Raw genomic sequence first — 22,216 nt, forward strand, 5'->3', positions numbered from 1 at the left:
CAAACAATAATAGTTTTGCTTCCTCCTTTCTAATTTGGATGCCTTTACTTCTTTCTCTTGTCTGATTGCTGTGGCAATCAGTACTTCAATACTCTTTTGAATAGGAGTGGTGAAAGCACACATCCTTGTCTTGTTGCTGGTTTTAGTGGGAAAGCTTTTAGTTTTTGCTTCCTGAGTATAATGTTGGCTGTAGGTTTCTCATGTGTGGCATTTAGTATGTTGAGAAATATTCCTCTACTCCCACCATGCTGAATGTTTTTATCATATATGCTTCCCTGTACCTTATCAAATGCTTTTTCCACATCTATTGATATGATCATGTGATTTCTAACACCTGCTTCTGTTCTCCTTCTGATATCCCTATTATGTGGATATTATTATGTTTCATGTTGTGCTGCCCCCCTCTCATATTTCCTTAACCTCTCTTTGGTTCTTTGAGTCTTTTTTCTTTTACTTGCTCTTTCTGGGAGTTTTTCTTCTATCTCGTCATCCAGCTTGCTGAGTCTATCTTCTGCTTCATCTGTCTTGTTCTTCATTCCTTTTACTGTGTTATTCAATTCAGAAATTGTATTATTAATTTCCTCTTGGTTCTTGTTCATATTTTCTATATTCTTTTTCCTGCTGATATAGTTTACAGTAAGTTCTTTGTAGTTTCTCTGAAGTTTTTGGTAATTTTCACTGAGTTCATTGAGATTCCTTATAACCATAGTTTTGAACTCAATATCTGATAGTTGAATTGCCTCTATTTCCTTTAGCAGTCTTTCTGAGGATTCCTCCTTTTTCTTTAGATTGGGAGTTGTTTCTTTGTCTTCCCATTATTTGTGAGACTCTTCTTGTTTGCTTCTGCTTCTTGAATTGATCTGTTGCAACTCCCTGACTTTGTGATATGAATTTCTATGGTACGAGGCCTGTGAGATTCAGTGGTGCAGTTTCCCCTTGTTGACCTGAACTTGATGCTCTGGGGATATTTTTTATATCATTTATGTTGGCTCTATGGATGTAATTGGGTTTGGATTGCTGTGGTCTTTCTTTGGGTGGGTCTTTCCCTCAAGCTGTTTGACTGAGGGTCATTCCACCCACCACTTATATGCTGTTGTGCAGATGGTACCAGAACAAAACCACAAAGTATAAAAACAAACCCAGACCCACAAAATAATTCCAACTCCCCCACAATCCCACTATTAACAGCAAATGAACTAGAATAATAAGGTGTAAAGAGATTGAAGACTATTATAAAAAAGGAGAGAAATAAACTGTAGTATAAGATCTAGTGACTTAATATGCAAACTCGCTGGAGAAGAAATGAATCTTAAAAAGCTATGCAGGAAAGAAAATATCGCAAATCATGGAGAAGACCATAGCGGATTTCATTTCAGTAGCCTCTGGTATTTACCAATGTTTTTTATTCCTGGATCCACCTCTAATGGTGTGAAATGTTGACCCCATCTGACCTTAGGCAGCCTGTTCAGGACTTGCAGGGATCTACTGTCTGTGATTGTCTCCTTCAGTTGTTAATCTAGTCACTCTGCACTCAGCACTCAGGCTTAATCCCCAGAGGTTGAGGCAGAATCCCTCCTGGTATGGGGCTATTGTTTTCCCCTCTGAGGCGAGTTGTCTGCCTGAGCAGGATGCTGTGCCATATGGGTGATGACTCAGCATGAGGATCCTGGCGTCTACTCTCTCAGCTCTCTCTCTAAAGCTTCTGTCCCCAGTCTCTCCTCAGGTGTCTCTAGCCCACACTGCCCCCACCTTTGCCAGAACCTAGAATAAGTGGCTGCAAATGAAAACTTGCGCATTGGCTCTTTAAATGGTTCTTCGCATCTCCAGCCGTCTGTCTCTGGCAAAGAGCAACCCTGCCATTTTTTTTCCACTGGTTGTTATCTGTGTACTTTTGGGACTCTGGTACTTTAGGCTGGGGATCCCAGCTTAGAGTTTAGACCCCACTCTTCCCACGGGGATCCAACCAGCCATTTAATTATCCCTCCAATGCTGGTGCCTGTGGGCACCCTGCCAGCCTTATTGAGTCTGCACTGCACTCCTTAATATTCAGGTTGTGCTGAAGCTGATTCTTCTGTCTATCCATGGTTATAAGGCTTCTCTCTTGCTACTGTTCAGTTATTTGTTCTGCATGATTCTTCCACAACTTAGTTATAATTCCAGATTGGTCCTGGGAGGATGTTAGTGTGGCTTCCATTCACTCCTCCACCATCTTACACCTCTCACTACCATTTTTAAGCACCTCCTCCATATTTATGTTTTATTATTATCTTTGACTTCTTTTCTGTGTGTGTTTTTGTGCATCCCATAATTTATCTTTGTAATTCTACATGATCTTTCTACTTTTGCATTTTTTCCCTTGAACTAGATCTGTACTTGTTTTATCTACTGCTTTGCTAAGAATTTGTCTTCATCAGTGAATATTTTTTCTTTCCTATATTTTTCTTACTCATATTTTTTTATCTTTTTCTACTGAAGGAAATCCCTTTAATATTTCTTGTAATACTAATTAAATGAGAATGAACTTCTTTCGCTTTTTCTTGTCTGGGAAACTTTTTATTTCTCCTTGCATTGTAAAGAATAACCTTGATGAGTACAACAGTCTTGGTTGTAAGTTCTTGCATTTGATCACTTTGAGTATTTTGTGCCAATCTCTTCTGGCCTGCAAAATTTCTGTTGAGAAATCCACTGACACTCTTATGGGAGCTCCTTTTGCAAGTAACTAACTGTTCTCTCACTACTCTTAAGATTCTCTCTTTGTCTTTTACCTTTGACATTTTAATTAAATGTGGACCCCTCTGGGTTCATCTTTTGAGGAGCTCTCTGTACTTCCTGAACACTTATGTCTATTACTTCACAAGATTAGGAAAGGTTTTAGTCATTATTTCTTCAAAGAGGTTTTTAATACTATCTTCTCCACCTGATATACCTATGATGTATCCAGGAAGGAATCTCTGGGACAACATCAAGTGTTATCTCAAAGATCCCTTACACTATCTTCATATTTTTCTCTTTTTGCAGCTCTAATTGTGTGTTTTCCACTACCTAGTCTTCCATATCTTTGATTTGATTCTCTTTCATCTAATCTAATGCTGATTCCTTCTAATGTAGTCTTCATTTTATTTTTGTCTAATATTTTATTTTTTTCTTTATTATATTTTCCATTATCATTTAGTCCTTTTTATACTCCCTCTTCCCAGAAATCACCACACTGTTGTCCATATCCGTGAGTCCTTTCCTTTTTTGTCAGTCCCTCCACACTCTCACTTCCCCTCCAGTTAGCCATCCTCTTCTGACTGGCTTATTTCACTTAGCATAGTATTCTCCAGGTTTATCCATAACATACTGTTACAAAGGGTAAAATTTTCTTCTTTTATGGCTGAGTAATATTCCATTGTGTAAATGCTCCATAGTTGTTTTATCCACACATCTACTGAGAGACACTTTGGCTATTTCCGTATCTTGGAGACTGTAAACAATGCTTCAGTGAATGTGGAAGTACTTATGTTCTTCTGAATTAGTGTTTTGGGTTGCTTAGATATATTCCCAGAAGTGTAATCACTAGGTCAAAAGGCAGATCCATCTTGAATTTTTGGAGGTATCTCCATACTGCTTTCTACAGTGGCTGTACCAGTCTGCATTCCTAGCAACAGTGCATAAGGGTTTCCCTTTTCTCCACGTCCTTGCCAGCACTTGTTGTTTGTTGATTTATTGATGATAGCCATTCTGACAGATATGAGATAATATCTCTGTGGTTTTAATTTGCATTTCTCTGGTGATTAGTGACATTGAGCATCTTTTCACATGTGTATTGCCCATCTGTATGTCCTCTTTGGAGAAATATCTATTCAGGTTCTTTGCCCAGTTTTTAATTGGGTCATTTGTTTTTTCAGTGTTGAGTTTTATACGTTCTTTATAACATTTGGATATTAACCCCTTATCAGATGCATTGACAAGTTCTTTCATTCTGTGTTGTCTTCATTTAAATGAAGACTTATTGTGTTCATCATTTTTTTGTATTCTTCATTTTTGACTGGTTCTATTTTATGGTTTCTATCTTTTTGTCAAGCTTATCCCTGAGTTAATGTATTCTTCTCTAAGTTCATCGAGCATCCTTACAAGCAATGTTTTGAACTCTGTATCTGGTATATTGCTTACTTGTCTCCATTTTGTTTAGTTCTTTTTCTGGGGTTTTGTTTCATTCTTTCATTTGGGATATGTTTCTGTGTCTCTCATTTAGTCTGCCTTTCTGTCTTTGTTTCCTTTTTTAGGTTGATCTGCTATCTCACAGTTTGGGCACAGTGGCCTTATGTAGTATTTGTCCTATGAGGCCCAGTGCCACAGTTGCTCTGTTCACCTGAGCTGGGTGCACTGGGAGTGCCCCTTGTGTGGCCTGTGCGTGCCCTCCAATTGTAGCTGAGCCTTGATTTCTGTTGGCATGTCAGTGGGTGGGATTGGCCCTCACTTTGACTGGCTATGAAGGCTGGCCATGACTACAGTGGAGAAGCTGTTGTGCAGGGACTGACCCACAGAGCAGGGGTCACTTTAGTGTAGCTCAGGTGCCAGCTGAATCTGCCCTTCAAGTGTGTCATTGTGGAGCCAGTTTGTTCGGTGGTTCTCTGTTGTTGTTTGAAGCTGGCCACCAGGTATGTTGGTTCTGCAGCCTCGTAGAAGTGGCTCCAGTGCAAACAAATGTTGGCTGCTATTAGCACTTGGCTCGGGGCTGCCTGGTGTCAAATCCAAAGTGATCTGTAGTTGGTTGCCTTTTGTACTAGGCTTGAATGCACTTGGGAGAGGCTGTCCTGCAAACCAAGGCTGGGTGCCACTAGTGCCAAGCTTTTAGAAAGTACCACAATGTGAGCTGAGGCCAACCACCTCTTGTACCATTAGCAGTCACTTAGTTGAAGCTACATTCTCCACCAACAGTGGCCACAGCTTATGCCAGGCTTGGGATCACTTAGTGGGAGTTAAAATGCCCGTTAAGACTGGTTACTGCTTGTGCTAGACTTCGGGCTGCTTTGCAAGTAGTATAGCACACTCTGAGGCCAGATACTACTAGTCTGGGGCTTGTGGACTTTTGAGAGATTTTAGAAACATCTGTAGCATGAGCTGAGTTAGGCCACTTCTATGGAAAAACCACTGGAAGTGTCTCAGGCCTGATGCAAAGTTGAATGGACATGGTCTCAGGAAATCACCAGGGAAGGGCAAACAGTATTAGCCAGGTTAATGAAGAGCTCAGATTCGGCATCGGCCAGCATCTGCAAGCAATTTCATCCCTGGACAGAGCTGCCCTGCCCCCTGCCCCTTCCAGCCCTCCACCTGAAACTAGTTAATTCAGTTTCTCCATGTATGTCCCTGGCACTGTTCAAGCTGCTGCCCCATACTGGATCCCAGAGCAAGTGGTTTTGTGACCAAGAGGAATGCCTGGGACTTACTGACACCATCTCATTCACATACAATCACTGCTGGTTTTCACAGCCAAATGTTATGGGGACTCCTCTTCCTGGCACAAGTGCCCCAGGCTGGGAAGTTCAGTGTGGGGCTGGAACCCCTCAGTTTTCAGCATGGAACACACTGCAGCCAACACATTTCTCCCAATTCTTAATCAGCACATGGTGAGTGTGGGTCCTGCCCCTTCCCAGTTTCAATCCCTCCTACTGGTCTTTTTGTAGCTTCTTTGTATTACTAGTGATAAGACTTCAGTTCAGCTAGTCTTCACATGGATCTCAATTTGTTCGATAATTTAGTTATAATTTTGATACGGTTATGGGAGCACATGGGCACAGCATTTACTTACTCTGCCATCTTGACTGGAAGTCTAACTGGGGCTTTTCATTTGAGTAGAGGTAATAGAAAAGAGAAAGAGGTGAATATCATAGCTATCATGCAGGGAGAATTGGTTGAAAATATGAGTTAAATATTAACCCAATGCCAGTCAAATAATAGGAACTCGATACATTACAGTTTTCCTTTGATTTCTTTAGACTTTTCCATACTTGGTAAGAGAAGTAAAGCTGGACTCACATAGGCCAAAATAAAACAGAATTGGACTCAGGTCAATTTCATGACATTGGACACTGGAAAATGTTTTAAAAAATTGGAAAACCAGGGATTCTTGAAAGAACTTCATTGAAAGTTGACCATGTAGTCAAGACTGAGTAGGAAGATTTTGGAGGATGTGACCTTTTGTGAATAAAAGATGCTGTCCTTGATTAGAGACTTCAGTTACCTGAAGGGCCACCTGAAAATGCCATTCTCTGCCGTGTGAGCAGGAGCACTGGAGGGGTGATTCCACCCGACACTGACAAAGTGATGGTTTGGTGACATACCATGTTTCCCTGCTTCTGTCAGCAAATCCTATACCCATAAAAATGAGATTAAGTACAAATGTAAAAACAGCCTAAAAGTATGTTTTGAATACATTACTGAATGTGAAGTGAAATTCAAACAGCATGTAAAGTACTGGAGGGAAAATAAACCAGCATAATAATAAGCCCAGTGACATACTGTAAAGCAGTTATTTTCCACTAAAAGATACTCTTTTAACCACTTAAAAAAATGCCAGTACTCTAGTGTCAGCAAATATTCTTGTATTCATCATTATAGATTATGAAAATTTTATTTACAGATCATTCAGTACTTTGCTTTTATACACTGTTTCCTTTTATAGTTATGTACAATATTATGCTTTAAGAAATCAAAAATCATATTCTAGGTAATGTGCACTGACATGAAACAATTATATTTCATGATTTGTCAGTGAGTTTATGGTTCACATCATTTTCTCTTGCATTTATCTATTTCTACCCACCCAAACAAATGTTACATTTTTATAAAAATTTGCTGTCAATAGTTTAAATGTACAAATGCCTTCAATTTCCATTTTTGTCAGATATTACAAAAATGTTCAATATTGAAAATATGTGTGGCTCACTAAATAGGTATATTTTTTAAAATACTATTAAACAAGTCAACTGATTGGCAAATAGGAAAACATTATCATATTTGAATTATTCAGAGCTATGTCTTTCAATGTGTGATTTCCAGGCAGAAAAGGAGGAAAGCTTCTAGCCTAATGGAGAGACAGGCAGACAGCTTCATCCACGAAACTTGTTCATGTAGAAATGTTTCTATCATCTTCTTCCAGTCCTACAAAGACAAATTATGAATGACCTCTCTTCAAATGATCAGAATTTGTAAAATATTTCTTTTGAAAATTTAATGTTCATTTAAATTTTAGTGTTTATTGTTATATAGATACTCTTTGGATCACTTTTCTCTACCTGTATTTCTGCACTTTGTAACACAGATTCCCACCTACTATTCTTCAACATAGTGTCCTGAGTAGAGCAGTTGGCTGGGAAACCCTGAATTCCAGTGTAAGCTCCAACAGTAAGGGTTGTAATGTTTGGGGCAGGATCTTAACTTACCCAAAAGTTCCTGTCTTGCTTTGCCTTAGATCTTACACTCCTTCATAACTCAGTGCTATCTGTAAAACAAAACTAAACTAAAACCAACACATAGTATCAAATATTAAAAATGTTAAATTACTTGGGATCTTTTAGGGGAAAAAACAAACAACTGCTTTGGTGAACATCAGCCAAAAATTTATTTTTCTCAAATATCAACCTCTGGGATATATATCTATGGAGTAATAAACCCAAACCCTGAGCTCTGCTCTTTTTAGTAGCATATTCTATCTAGAGGATCTGGAAAGCTGTTCAGAGACATTTGGAGTTGATGTATTATGTAACAGAGTAGGGCAAGAATGCTTACAGAGGAACGTCTGGCTGAAAAGTTGTCCCATGTCATCACTTTCTGCAATGCTGAGGGAAAAACAAGTCCAAACACACAGCCATTGGAGCAAGCATAAATTTACTCTGGTAGCTGTGCTTGGCAGTGCTCTAGAAGGGCAGAATTCCTTTCAATATGCCTGTTTAAGCAAACTACAATCATTTAAATAAATATTTTATACCATTGCCACACAAAAATATCATATGCATTATATTACCAAGACACTGCTCCTTTTGAAATTGCTAGAGTATGTTAGATCCCTGCCTGTCTTCTTCCTGGTGCCAGCGATTAGTAGCTGGGATTCCTCCTTTCTGGAAAACATACAGTGTTCAGCATATGTGCTAGATCTCTGGTGCAGCACAACCACCAATTGTCTCCTCAGTAGTCGCTGACTTCCTTCTGTGAATCCTAGCTCTTAGTTCACTAGTTCTGTGGGAACCTCACTTTAGGCTTGAAAAGGGCATTGGCTGGGTATCCAGGCATGTGAGAAGTTAACAGACTATTGCACTTAACACTCAGTCTTGTAAGAGCCATTCACATGTCCGCACTGCCTTTCTGAGGTCAGGATTATACCTATCATGCACATTGCTGTATCCTCAATAGGTGGTGAACATGCTTAAACAAAGTACTGCCTCTTAGTGAGTACTCGATGAATATTCAGTGAATGAGTACAATGCAGTCAAAATGCTTATAAATGGATAATTACCACCTTGTTAAGATGTCCGGTACATAGATACTTCCCAGATTTCTGGGTGAGAGCTGCTGTAAAGAGAAATAGGATGCATCTGAAGATAACAGGGCCCTGACTGGTGTGGCTTCACTGGTTCAGTGTTGTCCTGAAAAGCAAAAGGTCACAAAGGTTCCATTCCTGGTCAGGGCACATGCCTGGGTTGTGGGCCTGGGCCCCAGTCAGTTCACTAGTTCTGAGAGGCAACCAATCAGTGTTTCTCTCCCTTTCTTTCTCCCTCTGTTCCCCTCACTCTAAAAATAAATAATAAATTTTTAAAAAATCTATAACATAAAGTTAACACCAATCCATCATATTATTACTTTTTGGACACTCTCCATCAAGGGAGGTGAAAATAACAATGGGTTCTCAGCTCCATGCTCAATGTTTCATGTGAATTATTATAGATATTAGAGTCCCTATTATAGGTGAGGGAATTGAGTGACCGATTTTCTAAATTAGTACATGGCAGAGGTAGGATAAGAACTCCAAATCCAATATACTCTTTCTACCATATCTCATACCTATATCACAAGCGGACATATTAATAAAAGAAACCAGTACTCTCATTTTAATGGTGGCATGACCTTTCTCCATTATCTATTCATACTATGCTTCCCCTTTCTTTTCTTTTTTTAGATTTTATATATTTATTTTCAGAGAGAGGAGAAGGAGGGGAGAAAAAGGGAGAGAAACACTGATGTACAAGAGAAACAGTCGGCTGCCTCTTGCACACTTCCAACTGGGGACCTGACCCACAACCCAGACATGTGCCCTGACTAGGAATCAAACCAGTGACCTTTTGGTTTGCAGGCTAGTGCTCAATCCACTGAGCCACACCAGCCAGGGCCCCTTCTCTATTCTATTACAATGTCCTAAATTTATCTCATATGGGATTTTGTGTAGAGCATTGATTATTCTCAAATTTTAATGTGTTAATAAACTGCCTGCAGATCTACTCCAAATGCAGAAGGCTCTGGTTCAGCAGATCGGGGGTTGGGGGGAGGGTTGCTGGAAGTCTGCATCCTAACAAGCTCCCAACAAGGTGCTGAGGATGCTTCTGGTCCTACTTTGGGTAGGACCATACTTTGGGTAGCAAGGATGTAGATTAGTGTTATATTTACTGGTAAATGGAAAAAATTTTTGGATGATGTAGACTCTGACTCAATAGTGCTGATTCATGTTATATAAAAGCTGAATCAGATAGAGCAGTTCAAACAGCAGCAACACAGAAACTATAGTGCAGAAGTTGCCTGCCCAGAGTCTGTACTGGTGGCCAAATTGTAGTATGATCTTTTATAGTTATATGCTTCTATGCAGGATATTTACAACTGCTCAATAAGATAGGATGGGTATTAAAATTCCTGGCACTGGTGGCTTCTGGCCATGATAGAGGCATAGGTAGACATGCTTTGCCCCCTCCTGCAACCATAAGAAGGGTCACAGCAAACTTCAAAACTAAAAACAACCCAAACTACCAGAAAACCAAGCTGTATGAAAGTGTAACATCCAAGGATTTAAAGAAGAAATAGTCATCCAGATGGGTAGGAGCAGAGGCAGAGAGCCAGAGCAGAGAGGACACAGTGCAGCGGCAGCGAGGTGGTGTTGGCCAGGTGGGCAGTCCCACACTCATGTTTGGTAGATTAAAAACTGGGAGGGACACCTGGGAAGCAAACAATCAGACTGTACAGTCCAGGGTTTCAGTGAAGGTACAATAAAGCCTTATAACTTCTGGCTGTAGAAACCAATGGGGGTCAGGCAGGTGAAAGAAACTGCCAGTCTCTCAGAAGAGTCCACTTAAAGGACGTGTTCTGTCCTAGAATATATGCAAACCCACATACTGTGGGATTCAGCACCACGGAAGCAGCCAGAATGGCACCAGTTGCATACAGGAAGTGGAGAAGTGACTAGAAACTGGGCAAGAGCTGAACAAGCCTCCCACAGCCAGACAGCAGTACTGTCCCCTCTCCAACTCCTCCCCCACATACAGTGCCACAAAGTGGCAAAGTGGGTTGCCCTGCCCTGGTGAATATCTAAGGCTCTGACCCTTTCAATGCAACAGATGAATCAAGTCAGGGAGTCAAAGCAGTTCTACCTGATACACAGGAAACAAACACAGGGAGGCTGCCAAATTGAGGAGACAAAGAAATATGTTCCAAATGAAAGAACAGATCAAAACTCCAGAAAAAGAACTAAGTGAAATGGAGATAGCCAACCTATCAGATGGAGAGTTCAAAACACTGGTGATGAAGATGCTCCGAGAACTGACTGAGTACAGCAAACACATAAGGGAAGAAATAAGGACTACACTAAGTGAAATAAAGAAAAATTCTCAGGGAATCAACAGTGAAGGGAAAGAAGCTGGGGTTCCAAATCAACAAGTTGGAACATAAGAAAGAAATAAACAGTCAACCAGTACAGAATGATGAAAGAAGAATTTTAAAAAGAACACAGAGAGAATAAGAAGCCCCTGGGACATCTCCAAATGTGCCCACATCTGGATCACAGGGATGCCAGAGGGAGAAGAGGAACAGGAAGAAATTGAAAACTTATTTGAAAAAATAATGAAAGAAAGCTTCCCCTAATTTGGCAAAGGAAATAGACATACAAGTCCAGGAAGCACAGAGAGTCCCAAAGAAGTTGGACCCAAAGAGGACCACACCAATGCACAGCATAATTAAAATGCCAAAAGTTAAAGATAAAGAGAATCTTAAAAGCAGCAAGAGAAAAGAAGAGAGTTACCTACAAAGGAGTTCCCATAATACTATTGGCTGATTTCTCAAAAGAAACTTTGCTGGCAAGAAGTGTTCAAAGTGATGAAAAGCAAGGACCTACAACCAAGATAACTCTATCCAGCAAAGTTATCACTTGGAAGGGCAAAGTGCTTCCCAGACAAAGTAAAGCTAAAGGAGTCCATCACCACCAAGCCCTTATTATATGAAATGTTAAAGGGACTTATTTAAGAATAAGTAGATCAGCCCTGGCTCGTGTGGCTCAGTGGATTGAGTGCTGACTTGAGAACCAAAGGGCTGCTGGTTTGATTCCCAGTCTGGGCACATGCCTGGGTTGCTGACCAGGTCCCTATTAGGGGGTGCATGAGAGGCAACCACACATTGATGTTTTTCTCCCTCTCTTTCTCCCTCCTTTCTCCTCTCTCTAAAAATAAATATGTAAAAACCTTTTTAAAAAAGAAAAAGAAGATCAAAACCATGAGCAGTAAAATGGCAAAAAAACTCACAACTATCAGCAACTGAATCTAAAAAACAAACTAAGCAAACAACTAGAACAGGAACAGAATCATAGAAATGGAGATCACATGGAGGGTTAGCAGTAGGAAGGGGGATCCGTTAAAATGGAAGAAAAGCTACAAGGATTAAGAAGAACAATTGGCAGGTACAAAATAGATAGGGGGGAGGGTAAGTATAGTATAGGACATGGAGAAGCCAAAGAACTTATATGCATGACCCATGGACATGAACTAAGGGGGGTAGATTACTGGAGGGAAAAGAGGTACCAGAGAGAGCAGGGTAAAGGAAAAAAAAATGGACACCTGTAATAGCATAGCCAATAAAATATACTTAAAAAATAAGATTCCTGGCACATAAAATGCCCAATAAATTTTGGGTATTTTTATCCTCGTTTTATAGATAGAAACTGAACCTTGGAGAGATTAACTGTTGATCAAGCTGATGTTCAACCCCACGTCATCTGACTACAGCAGCAAAATGCTTCCCTGCCCACCTGATCCTCTCCAGCTGCTATTTGCTTTTCTGGATTGTAGATAATTCCCTTTCTCCCCCTTGTCATTTAAGCCTCCTATCCTTTCAAGTATGTAACTCATAGTCACTTATTATGGCTTAATAAATATTAATAAATATCATGTTAGCAATGTACTCAAAAAGATTTAAAAGGTGAAACAAAATCAATTAATTTTCTCATTCTCTCATTTCTTATTCTTCTTAAATAAGTGGTCAGATTCCATCCCATCTACCCACACACCTTTAAAAGATTATTTATAGCTTTTAAAAGCCTTTCCCATCACCCTTTTTCTCTCCTGCTGGGCGCTCTTCATTTCACTCCCATAGCAGCTCTAAATTAGCCTATTGAAATAATATCGCTTGTTAAGGTCTTGTGGTGTTTATGTCAGAGAGAAAGAAGGCAGTTGACAGATAGTCAGCTAGAAGCCTGTTCCAGTTCTTGCAGAGATGTGCTTTCTTCTGGATTTTATACATGAAAATTGGGGAGCCACCCACCTCCCACTTTAATGTCAGTCCCTCATATTGGATATGGATAGAGTTGAAAGTGAACTTAGAACAGTGAGGCTGCTACCATAAAAAAAAAAACACCTTAAAAGGCTCCAAAGTTAACGGGCTTCGGTTGCATTTTGAGATGAGGCAGCATTACATGGTGACCAGTCATACTAAAGCCATTTTTGTCCAGGGGCAACTCTTCCTCTTGGTCACTGTTTATTAACATTCATTCCTAGAGGGATAACAACACTAGAAGCTTAACTTACATTCTCCTCTCTAGACCTATAAAGTACAAAAGGACCTAATTAAAAATTAAACCAAAAACACCAGTAAACACATTTTAAAGGTGGTTTTTTTTTTTGGCCTCCTATAGTCTAAAGTGAATGAAAATAAAAGCCAGAGAAGATAACATTTATTGTACACTTTGTATCAGGCACTGTCTTAAGAGCTTTAAACCTCACAATAATCTTTTGAGTACTTTTACTATATCCCCTTAAAAGATTTAAAAAAACAGACTTTTCGGGAGGTTCAGGAACTAGCTCAAACTCAGGGTTGCTAAGCCAGAAATTTAAATCTAGGCAGTTGAACTTCAGGTTTAAGATCTTAACTTTTGTTCTACTGTATTTCCCCAAATGCTGAGATGTTGTTTGTCTGTGAGAATTTCAGAGACAAACCTATTTTAATTTCCAAAAAAGAAAAACTCCCATTCAAAGCAGCTAAGTAAAAGGGGGTACTTTAATGGCACCTATCAGCAACTTACAGAATGTGTTGATATCAGGAACAGCTGGATCCAGGGACTTGCACACTATCAGGAGTCTCTCTGTGTGTTCCTTGCTGAATGTCAGACTCTTCCAAACCAGCTATGGGAGTCCACATGGTGGGTCATTTGGGGAAGCTCCAGTTTCACATCCTAAAATGAGCCCAGAGGAAAAAAATAACCATCCCTCACAGCTCAGATAAGAAAATTCACAGAACAACTCTGATTGACCCAATTTAGATTATGTACGCATCCCTGGGTCAATCCCAGTGGCAAAAGAGATAAAGAACTATGATTTACCCTGTCTGGGTCACATGCCCACCCCTGTGACCTGGAGGGCTGGGTCTGTATCAGAAGAGGGCAGAAAGGTGCTAGACAAAAAATAAAATAGTTGTAAACTACCTCTTTAGTCTACAAAGTGCTCTCATATGATTCATGCATCGTGAGTCTCACAACCACCCTATGAAGAGGGCAGGTTAAGTATTACTAAAAAAATGTGGGCTACCATTGTATTCACATGTTTACTGCACATCACTGAACACTCCACGAGTACAGTGTGTCCAGAGCTGAGCTCATCACCTTGCCACTTCACTGACTCTCACTTCTGCTTTCTTCCTTTGTTGGTGGCACCATTATCAACATTGACCCCTAAGCTAGTAGTGTGTGAGGTTAACTTCACTGTCTTTTTTTTTTTTTGTCCTCTCCTGGAGAAGCATGTGCCTTTGGAAAGCACACTAGACCAAAATCAGGTAAGAGGAAATAATTTGGAAACTTTAGTTCCTCTAAGTCCTATACAAGGGCTGATAAGTATGACCTAGGTATGTCAGGTGGACTTTCAATAGGCTTGGATTTAAGCTGAGACAGAAGTTACCACTGGAGCTTTTGGCAAATTTTATAAATTCTCTGAGCTCCCGGATGCTAATTTGTAAAGTGAAGATAAGGATACTTTGCTCATATGTTGTTTAAAAACATTAAATTGAACTTAGAACAGGTGACACACACAAGTTGTCCAATAAATCCATCTGTGATAATAGTAACCACACTTTATTGGTGTTCTGTGCCCAGGCCTTTACTCAATGCCTAATACATAACATGTGCTCAATAAATATTTTATCAATGATTAAAGGTTGGCAAGTTAAACCTGGTAATGGAAAGATGTAGAAACTAAAATTCAATCAGTCGTCTGTAGTTAGTGTGGAGTCTTAGTCTTCTGAACCAATAGTTAACAGTAACATACTGGAGGATGCAAAAGGACAGGTAATAAATTGATGGGAGGAGATTGTGTGTTATCTAACAAAATGGGAACTAACACTTAGACCCCACCAACCTCACTCACCTGCTCTTCTCCAACTCAGAACTCAGGAGAAAGGAGATGGACGTGAAGATGTACAGCCAAGAAGAAAGAAAGGACTGTGTGTACCAAGAGGTCACCGAGCCCCAGGATGATGACTACCTTTGTAAGTGACCCTCACTAAGAAGCAAGTTATGATACAATAATTTCATTTAGTCCTTCCTCTAGTGATCTGGAGTACAGGGTTGAGACTCAATGATGTCAGTGCAGGACTCCCTCTGAAGCTCTTTGTGTCCAGGAACATGCGCTACACCTTCCCTAACCCCTGTTGCTCTCGCCTCCAGATTGTGAGCAGTGTCAGAACTTCTTCATCGACCCCCTGCATTTGTAAAGGACACTGCAGTTGACGAGGGCCATCCCCACCGCTCAGCCCTCACCCTGCCCCCTGGGTTGAGAATCGGGCCATCCGGCATCCCTGAGGCTGGGCTTGGAGTGTGGAATGAGGCAGCTGATTTGCCAGTGGATCTGCACTTTGGCCCTTATGAAGGACACATCACAGAAGATGAAGAGGCAGCCAAGAGCAGATACTCCTGGCTGGTGAGAACTATTTACCTCTTCCACTGTCCTCTGGCTTCCCACATTCCTTCTGAGGCTTGGAGGGACCTCACCTCCTACATGCTAGACATGGAGGGAACAATATGGTTAGCTCTGAATACTGACTGGACTTCACATGAACACAGAGCTCCTGTTTAAGGATCAGAAGGTAAGTGGGAGCAAAGTGGTGCAGACACAAAGGAGTGGCTCCTCCCTTGTGGGGCTCCTGCTCTGATTGGACAGGTAGACTCAGGTGTGTAGGTGATGAGTAAGAAAAATTATCATGTGGTCACAACTGGCAGGTGAATCGCCATGCAGGCTGAAAGAGCTTTGATGACAGTATGGTAAAATAATTCCTCTGAATATAACCTCCCTACCAAAAAAAATAAAAAGTCTTTAACCTTTGTTCTGAAACTCAGATCGCCAAAGGGAGAAACCGCTATGAGTATGTAGATGGGAAGGACAAATCCTGGGCCAACTGGATGAGGTGAGGTCGACAGGTCTCTGGGTGCCAGAAGGCACACTCATCCCCCACAAGCTCATATATCTGTCCCTCTCATCATGCCTCTCTCAGTGGTCTCCCTTAATCCTTTTTTCCCTCTTTTTCTCCATACACTGTTCTTTCATTTCAGGGGACTTTGAGGAAAAAAGTATAGTGTATGTCCTCAAAATATACAGTTTTCTGCTAGATACCATCTGGATGCTGGAAAGGTCCTTGAAGAGCCTAGATACACCAGGGCCACTGGATTACACTTTAATTTATCAAATGAACATTAATTAAGCACTTACTACATTCCAGTTTAGATGAAGGAATATAACATTACTTAAACAGATCACACAACCCATGTCCTTAGGAAGGACTTCTTATAGGCAGACATAAAACAATTGCTTTTAGAAACATTTAACTATAATTCCCAAGAAGTGCACAATGTCAAGATAGCACATACTAAGGGTGGCCTAAATTTGTGAGGGCAGCAAACTATCCTGACCTCACTTCTAAGTAGAACTGAGTTCTGAGGCCTGCAGAGGAATGGTCATGGGCCCCTTTCCTGAGAGGGGCTCTCTTTTATCAGGGATAACAGAATGTGAATCAACTACTATTGTTCTGATTTATCGTACTAAAGCAAAAAGACCTCCAGTTTTCTATGGTAATCTTGGGCAAGCAAGTGAATGATACCCTAAGTAAAGTGTAGGGGGGTCAGAGAAGGGCCTCTCAAGAGAAAAGAGATGTGGGCTGAGTACTGGATAATTACTGAGCTAATTTAGCAGAGCCCTAGATCTAACACCAAGTTCTGTGGTGTGAGACAACTTGATTGAGAGTTTGGAGAAGCCAGAGATCACTGGATATTATGGCCAGTCAGGGTGGAGGTTAAGTCTAGAACTGGGTTTTAGAAAATGGTATTAGGCACGATGAACACTGCAAGCAAGACTTGGTGATAGGAATTCACATGACATGCTGGCAGATGCTCAGACACTGAACATAAGGTTCCCCGGGAGCATTAGGGGCAGTGGGCAACACTGGGCCTGAGGGCCTTAAGAATCAGTGAGGAGCTGGACATGGATGTAACAGGTACTGGGAACTCATCACCATGGTTTTCTTTCCCTTTAACTCAATCCCAGGTTTGTGAACTGTGCCCGGGATGATGAAGAGCAGAACTTGGTGGCCTTTCAATACCACGGGCAGGTTTTCTATCGAACCTGCCAGGTTACCAGCGGGGGCTGTGAGCTGCTGGTCTGGTTCGGGGATGAGTATGGCCGGGAGCTGGGCAGCAAGTGGGGCAGCAAGTGGAGGGGAGAGCCTGCAGCTGGGAGAGGTGGGCACCACTGTTCTTCAAAACGGAAAGAAAAGAGAGAATTCTTTGTAGAAATATTCATGATCCAACTGTTAAGTAGAGTAAAATCCACTCTAAAGTCAGTAAAGTTTCAAATTACATACTTCAGAAATTGACAATGTATTCATATGCCTTTAACTCTTAGGCAAAATATTTATATTAATATTTTAAAAATACTTCATGCCCAAAATATACAACTGCTTTTAGTGCTAAAAGGCTGAAGGACAAAAAAGTTTTTAAGCACTAACCAGCTCTCCCACCAAGGCAGTTCTGACATTTTTATAGCTGTTTTTTCTTAATTTTCCGCCATCCTTCTAAATAAAACATTTCTTATAGGCATTATTATGGATTGAGTGTCAGCCTGGGAACCAAAGGGTTGCTGATTCTCAGTCAGGGCACATGCCTGGGCTTTGGGCCAGGTTCCCAGTAGGGGGTGCTCCAGAGACACCCACACATGGATGTTTTTCCCTCCCTCCCTCCCTCCCTCCCTCCCTCCCTTCCCCTTTTCTGAAAATAAATAAATAAACTAATAGGTCAAATCTTTTTTTAAAAAGATATAATTTAAGCCCTGGCTGGAGTAGCTCAGTGGATTAAGCGCGGGCCTGCAAACCAAAGGATCGCGGTTCAGTTCCCAGTCGGGGCACATGACTGGGTTGTAGGCCAGTTCCCTGCAAGGGACACATGAGAAACAACCATACATTAATATTTCTCTCCATCTCACCTACATTGATATTTCTCACCATCTCTCCTTTTCTTAATCTTTAAAAAAAATATTTGATTTATTTTTACAGAGTGGAAAAAAGGGAGAAAAACATGAGCGTGCAAGGGAAACAATCAGTTGTCTCTGGTATACCCACAACTGGCCCACAACCCTGGCATGTGCCCTTGCTGGGAATCAAACTTGTAACCTTTCAGTTTGTGGGACAACACCCAACCCACTGAGCCACACTGTTCACACAGTACATTCGTTCATTATTTCAGTGAATTTTCAGGTGAGGTCGTGATTCATGGCACACAGGGTGGTGGGACCTAGAAATACAGATTAACATGAAGAGAGAATCACTGCTCTTGAGGAGCTGACGGGTGAAGGAGGGAAACCCAGGCACACGAGCTTGCATGTGTATAACACCACACAGTGGTTAGTGCTTTGGAGAAAACGAATTCAGGACAAGTGCCTGGGGATCCGTGTGAGGGAAGGTGCACTGTGGCAGGTGGTCTGGGAAGGGCTGCTCAAGAGGTAACATTTACAAAAATACCGTCGGGCAGAGGATCCCAGGCAGAGGGAGCAGCTAGTGCAGGGAAGAAAAGAGGTGGGGTGTTGAATGTGCTGAGGGTTAACTCGAGTCTCAGCTCAGCATAGAGGGTCAGAACAGAGATCAGACAGATACTTAGCCCAGCAATGCAGTGCCAATGATCTGAGTTGAGACACTGGGGACTTTCCTGAGTAAAAGTGTGCAGTCAGCTGTAGAGTGGTGTGTTTTCTGTTCTGATTATGCTTTGCTAATCTTTAGAAAATAAACTCCATTGAGGAATCCCCTCATATTAATTACTTCATCTCCAAGTGAGAGAGCATGGTGGATTGGCCAGATAGGAACAGGAGTCAGGTTTGTAAGAAATGTAGTTGAAATATTTTGAAACTGGTCTTAGTGTATTTGAAATGGGCTAACACTAAATGAGATGAAGCATAAATATTTGGTGTGAGGCTTGAGGGAAGGACATTTCATTTTACTATTTTGGAAAACTGAGAGAAGCAATTACTAGTTAGGGCCTGTGGTTTTCCTCTTTAACATGACTTAGAAGACACCTGTAGATGAGAAAGGTCACTGCAGTTCCATCCACACAGGGAGTAAAATGGCCTCCCATGCTCCTCCAAAGTCCCTAGTCTGGGCAATATTAGAAAAAATCATTGATGTGGGCTTCCTGGATTTCTGAAGAAGATGCACTGCATAAAAATAGACTGCGAGCAGACACTGTGGGAGACAGCTTTCATTGTTACCACAGTAAGAATGATTAATGGGGCAGATGTTACCAGGAGACTAATCATATGGCCCAGGCATTCTCATCAACATCTGCCCTGACCAAACCTTTCTCTTTCAGCGGAACCAAAGCCAGAGATGCACCCATGTCCCTCCTGCTCTCTGGCCTCCTCCAGTCAGAAATTCCTCAGCCAACATGTGAAACTCAATCATCCCTCTCAAATTCTCCCTGGATCATCTTCAAGAAAACAGGTCCAAGCAGAGGAACCCTGCCCAGAGGATCAGAATCAGCAGCACCAATGTACTAATACACACACCTGGAATGATAAAACTGAAGGTCAAGAAATCAAAGAAAGGTCCAAACTTTTGCTTTAAAGGATCAGTCAGGGGAGAATCTCAAGACCCTTTTTGCAGCCTTCCAAAGAACAAATTAGGAGCTCTACTCAGCATGAGATAGTGATGGAGGAAGAACCCTATAGAGGCCAGAAAGAGAGTCCAGAGGGCACAAGCAAGTTATTCGTGAAAGTAGGAATGTCAAGAATTATACCAATCAAGTATGGAAAGTGTTGGAAAGGCTTCAATGATAGGTCCCATCTCCTTAGAGAGCAGAGGTCACACTCAGGGAAGAAGCCCTATGTTTGCAGGGAGTGTGGGCTAATCTTTACCTGGAAGTCACATCTCATCAGACACCAGAAGACACACTCAGGGGAGAAGCCCTATGTTTGCAAGGAGTGTGGGCGAGGCTTTACATACAAGTCATCTCTCATCCGACACCAGAGGACACACTCAGGGGAGAAGCCCTATGTTTGCAGAGAGTGTGAGCGAGGCTTTATACAGAAGTCAGTTCTCATCAGACACCAGAGGACACACTTGGGAGAAGCCCTATGTTTGCAGGTGGACTCAGTGAGTCATTGGCATTAAGTAGCATATCAACAGCCATAGGAAGTCTAGGGTCCCTTAGTCTCCCAAGATTATAATTAGTACAGAAGTAACTGGTTAAACAAACCCTCCATTTTCATGACGAGATGAGATGGACAAACAGTTCCACGAGTGATATGGAAATGTCAGCACCAGCCTCCTTCATGGGTTTTTGACGTCCTATTACAACAAGTTTTGTCTCCATACAAATATGAAGCCCACATCCCACATTCCCACATCACTGAAAGCAGAGAGTTCGGGAAGAGCCACAAAGAAAAACAAAAAAAAAAAAAACCTCACTCTCAGCCACAGAAATTCGACTCCTGCAAATGCATGAGTCTTTAGTCAGTCTAGTTTGGTTCCTGCCCAGGGAGAGGGAATTGAGACAGACTCACCAGGGAAGGGAATTCCCCAGACTCCTGGGGGGTGGGGACTTTTCTGCAAATAGGCTCCCAACCCTCCTCCCTTGGCTTCTCTTGGCTTTTGTAGTTTCCTACAACCTCTGGAGCCTCAGAGGTGAACGGCAGGCAGGGGTATATGCTTTTGCACAGATGTGAGCCTGGCTCATTCTGGGCACCTGTTCTTCCTCACTCCATGCTGCTTCTTCAGGGTCAGCATTTCCTGCTGCAGAGCACACACATTCCACATCAGTCCATAGTGGTTGAGAGTCTCAGCTCTGTCTTCTCCAGCTGTGTGACCTAAGGCAAGATTCTCAACTTCTCTCTGCCTGCTTCCTAGTCTGTGCAATGGAAATGGGAACTCCGCCTTTCGGTTTGACATTCAAAGTTGAGTCAGCACAGACAGACTCTGACAAGAGGATCGCTGAGATTACAAGTCCTGCTGAACAGCCTTCAGTGCCTGTCTTCTGCAGCTTTAGTGCTGGACAAAGGAAGATAAGGACAGGGTAGAGATCTGCAGCCAAATTCAGAACAGGAGCAGACCCCACTGCTTTCCCTACATAGACTCAGCTGCCCTGAGAAGGAGGCCAGAGGGGTGATGTGCTTCCCTCCAGGTCACCACCCTGCTACTAACCCTGCACACCCTCATAACCTCAGCACAGGCAGGTGGGACTGAGAGTGACCTGTGAAACAAGACCCTTGGCTACTTTTTGCTGAGAACTGACACGGGGGGAACAGCCTCTGCCTGCACTAGTGTGTTAGGTGGGATAGATGGTAATCCAAGGCAGGGAGGACGAGGAAGGTATGTGTCACCCACTAACTCAGGAGTCCTAAGCCTGGTCCAAGTCTATCGTCAGATGGTCCAAATCACAAGAAATACCATGCTCATGTGTTGAAATTCTAGGTATCATTTCTAATATCTGGCCAAGAAAAGCTTTGAAACTATTTCAAGCCCTAGAAGATGGAGGGAGTCCATAGCACTCAAGGTAAGGATCCATAAAACAAATTTGGCTAATTGGCTCTGGCCAGTGTCTGTCTTATGAGAGGGTCCCTAGTGCTTACAGAAAGAGCCCATAGGTAACTTTGGGTAATTACCTCAACTTTAACTCTCCTGTCACGTATCTCTTTTACAAAATAACCAACTGAGGTCTAAAGCGAGATATGGATTCAGCTAACAACCCCCATACATACCCACGTCCCCCATGTAAGCCAGCACCACTTTTACCCATCAATCAATATGTAACTTCTTCACCCCCATCCCAACTATATGTCCTCAGGACAAAGGACCTGGTGCCCTTGCCACCCAAGCTCTTGTCTTTCACCCCCATCTCAGAAGACCTGTCCTCTTCCATGAGAATGTGTCACTAATAAAACCTTGTTTACACACTAATACACTTGCTGATCTGTAATCCTTACTGCATTGGCAAGAAGAACTGAGTTTCTTCTGTGACAGGTGCACCCAATCTGCATGTGGCAATTCATGAAGCTCACAAGGTAGCAGCTACTATAATGCACTTTCCTTGTACCTGGGTCCCACAGGGCTTCATACACTACTGACACCATCCCAAAATTATTACTTATTGTATCTCTAAACTTGTTTGTGAAGTCTGATGGGATAATGGACATGCACAATGTTGGTCATTCTTGGCCACCCATTCACAGATAATGTCCATAATGGCCCA

The 22,216-nt window shown here is 41.8% G+C and overlaps 1 protein-coding gene and 2 long non-coding RNA genes across 3 annotated transcripts; 2 read left to right on the forward strand and 1 right to left on the reverse strand.

Moving 5' to 3' along the window:
• Positions 1 to 6,677: 6,677 nt before the first annotated feature.
• LOC128627913 (uncharacterized) lies at positions 6,678 to 13,618 on the reverse strand. The gene is made up of 3 exons (XR_008392209.1): positions 13,529 to 13,618; positions 7,428 to 7,486; positions 6,678 to 7,146 (listed from the first exon to the last, which is right to left on the reverse strand). It is a non-coding gene; the product is annotated as an uncharacterized LOC128627913 (long non-coding RNA).
• Positions 13,619 to 14,220: 602 nt separating this feature from the next.
• Positions 14,221 to 15,192, forward strand: LOC128627922 (uncharacterized). Its single transcript, XR_008392216.1, has 3 exons — positions 14,221 to 14,274; positions 14,881 to 14,982; positions 15,161 to 15,192. It is a non-coding gene; the product is annotated as an uncharacterized LOC128627922 (long non-coding RNA).
• On the forward strand, positions 14,910 to 21,044 carry LOC128627916 (histone-lysine N-methyltransferase PRDM9-like). The gene is made up of 5 exons (XM_053668293.1): positions 14,910 to 14,982; positions 15,172 to 15,413; positions 15,830 to 15,897; positions 17,031 to 17,224; positions 20,875 to 21,044. The coding sequence occupies exons 1-5, from the start codon at positions 14,910 to 14,912 to the stop codon at positions 21,042 to 21,044; spliced, it is 747 nt and encodes a 248-aa protein (XP_053524268.1).
• Positions 21,045 to 22,216: the final 1,172 nt, after the last annotated feature.

This window comes from Artibeus jamaicensis, unplaced genomic scaffold (genome assembly GCF_021234435.1).
Source record: "Artibeus jamaicensis isolate MK-2021 breed Jamaican fruit bat unplaced genomic scaffold, CSHL_Jam_final contig_484, whole genome shotgun sequence".
NCBI classification, from domain to species: Eukaryota; Metazoa; Chordata; class Mammalia; order Chiroptera; family Phyllostomidae; genus Artibeus; species Artibeus jamaicensis.

Bases quoted from the DNA above. Each gene is read 5' to 3' on its own strand.
- LOC128627916 (XM_053668293.1), top strand. From the start codon at position 14,910: ATGTACAGCCAAGAAGAAAGAAAGGACTGTGTGTACCAAGAGGTCACC. The intron at 14,983-15,171 runs GTAAGTGACCCT...GATTGTGAGCAG, and splicing joins CCAGGATGATGACTACCTTT to TGTCAGAACTTCTTCATCGA. The intron at 17,225-20,874 runs GTGGGCACCACT...CCTGCTTCCTAG, and splicing joins AGAGCCTGCAGCTGGGAGAG to TCTGTGCAATGGAAATGGGA.